The sequence below is a fragment of the Octopus bimaculoides genome, chromosome 6 (genome assembly GCF_001194135.2).
Source record: "Octopus bimaculoides isolate UCB-OBI-ISO-001 chromosome 6, ASM119413v2, whole genome shotgun sequence".
Taxonomy (NCBI): domain Eukaryota; kingdom Metazoa; phylum Mollusca; class Cephalopoda; order Octopoda; family Octopodidae; genus Octopus; species Octopus bimaculoides.
Genome location: NC_068986.1, coordinates 32385115 through 32386490, shown reverse-complemented (window position 1 = coordinate 32386490; position 1376 = coordinate 32385115). Strand labels below are relative to the sequence as shown.

At 40.3% G+C, this 1376-nt stretch overlaps 1 protein-coding gene across 1 annotated transcript; it reads left to right on the top strand.

Moving 5' to 3' along the window:
- The first annotated feature begins 349 nt into the window (after positions 1-349).
- Positions 350-781, top strand: LOC106872307 (histone-lysine N-methyltransferase SETMAR-like). Its single transcript, XM_014919247.1, has one exon. The coding sequence runs from the start codon at positions 350-352 to the stop codon at positions 779-781; it is 432 nt and encodes a 143-aa protein (XP_014774733.1).
- The last annotated feature ends 595 nt before the right edge of the window (positions 782-1376 follow it).

The following is a 1376-nucleotide window of genomic DNA, read 5'->3' as shown; positions in this document are numbered from 1 at the left end:
AGAGCGAATTTATCAATTTTTAAACCTCTTCTTAAAGTTTTAAGATATCTCTGTGTCTAAATTGTACTATTTTCTTTCAGATTATCTAACTTCTGGCTATAATTCTCAGAAAATTTTACCACCATGTTTGTCCCTTCTAAAGATCACCTAAGAAATGTTTTACTGTACGAGTTTAATAAAGGTGATAATGCAAGTGCGGCAGCAAGATCTATTCAGAGGACTTATGGAGATGATGTAGTGATCGAAATAAGATGCTGGTGGTGGTTTTTCCCGTTCCCGAAGTGGTGATTTCACTTTGAAAGAAGAGCCAAAAGAAGGTCGTCCAAAAAAAAAAAAACTTGATTCCGAAATGCTGGAGACTCTTGTTTCAGAGAACCCTACCGTTACCACTAGGGAACTTGCAGAACAGTTAAACGTGGCCCATACAACCGTGGTACGCCAGCTAAAACACATTGGAAAGGTTTCAGTGACTGGAAAATGGATCCCTCACGAGCTGTCTCCAGAGAATTGTGCTGCTTGTTGTCAATCATTGCTTTCGAGACACTTTCAAGCAACATTTTTAGATAGGTGTGTTACAGGTGATGAGAAGTGGATTCTTTACCATAATGTTCAACGCCGCCGTTCTTGGATCAGTCGAAGAGGACGGCCAGTTCAACAACCGAGAGCAGGACTTCATTCAAAGAAGATCATGACGAGAGTATGGTGGGATATCAAAGGAATAATCCATTATGAACTGTTGGACAACAACCAAACAATTAATGTGAGCAATTTCGTCGTTTGAAAACAGTTCTGAGCCAAAAGCGACCATCCTTGGTTATCGTCATCTTCCATCACGAGAATGCTCGTCCTCACACAGCTCGACGGACCAAAATTGTCTTGGAAGAACTTGCTTGAGAAATACTGCCTCATCCTCCATATTCTCCTGACCTTGCTCCTTCTGATTACCATTTGTTCTGAGGATTACAGAACCATTGTGATGGTTAACAAGAGAAGAGATTGACACTGAGTTGGATTCATATTTTGGTTCTGAACCTACAGAATTTTATAAGCGAGGCATTTATAAGGTTGTTGAAAGATGGAATGAGGTCATTGAAAGCAATGGAGAGTATGTTAATGAATAAATATTTCCATAGTCATTGGCTTATTCATTTTTACCTTAGATCTTTAAATGTATGTATACATACATACATACGTACGTACATACATACATACATGTATACATACATACATATAGGCGCAGGAGTGGCTGTGTGATAAGTGGCGTGCTTACCAGCCACATGGTTTCGGGTTCAGTCCCACTGCGTGGCACCTTGGGCAAGTGTCTTCTACTATAGCCTCGGGCTAACCAAAGCGTTTGGAATGGATTTGGTAGATGG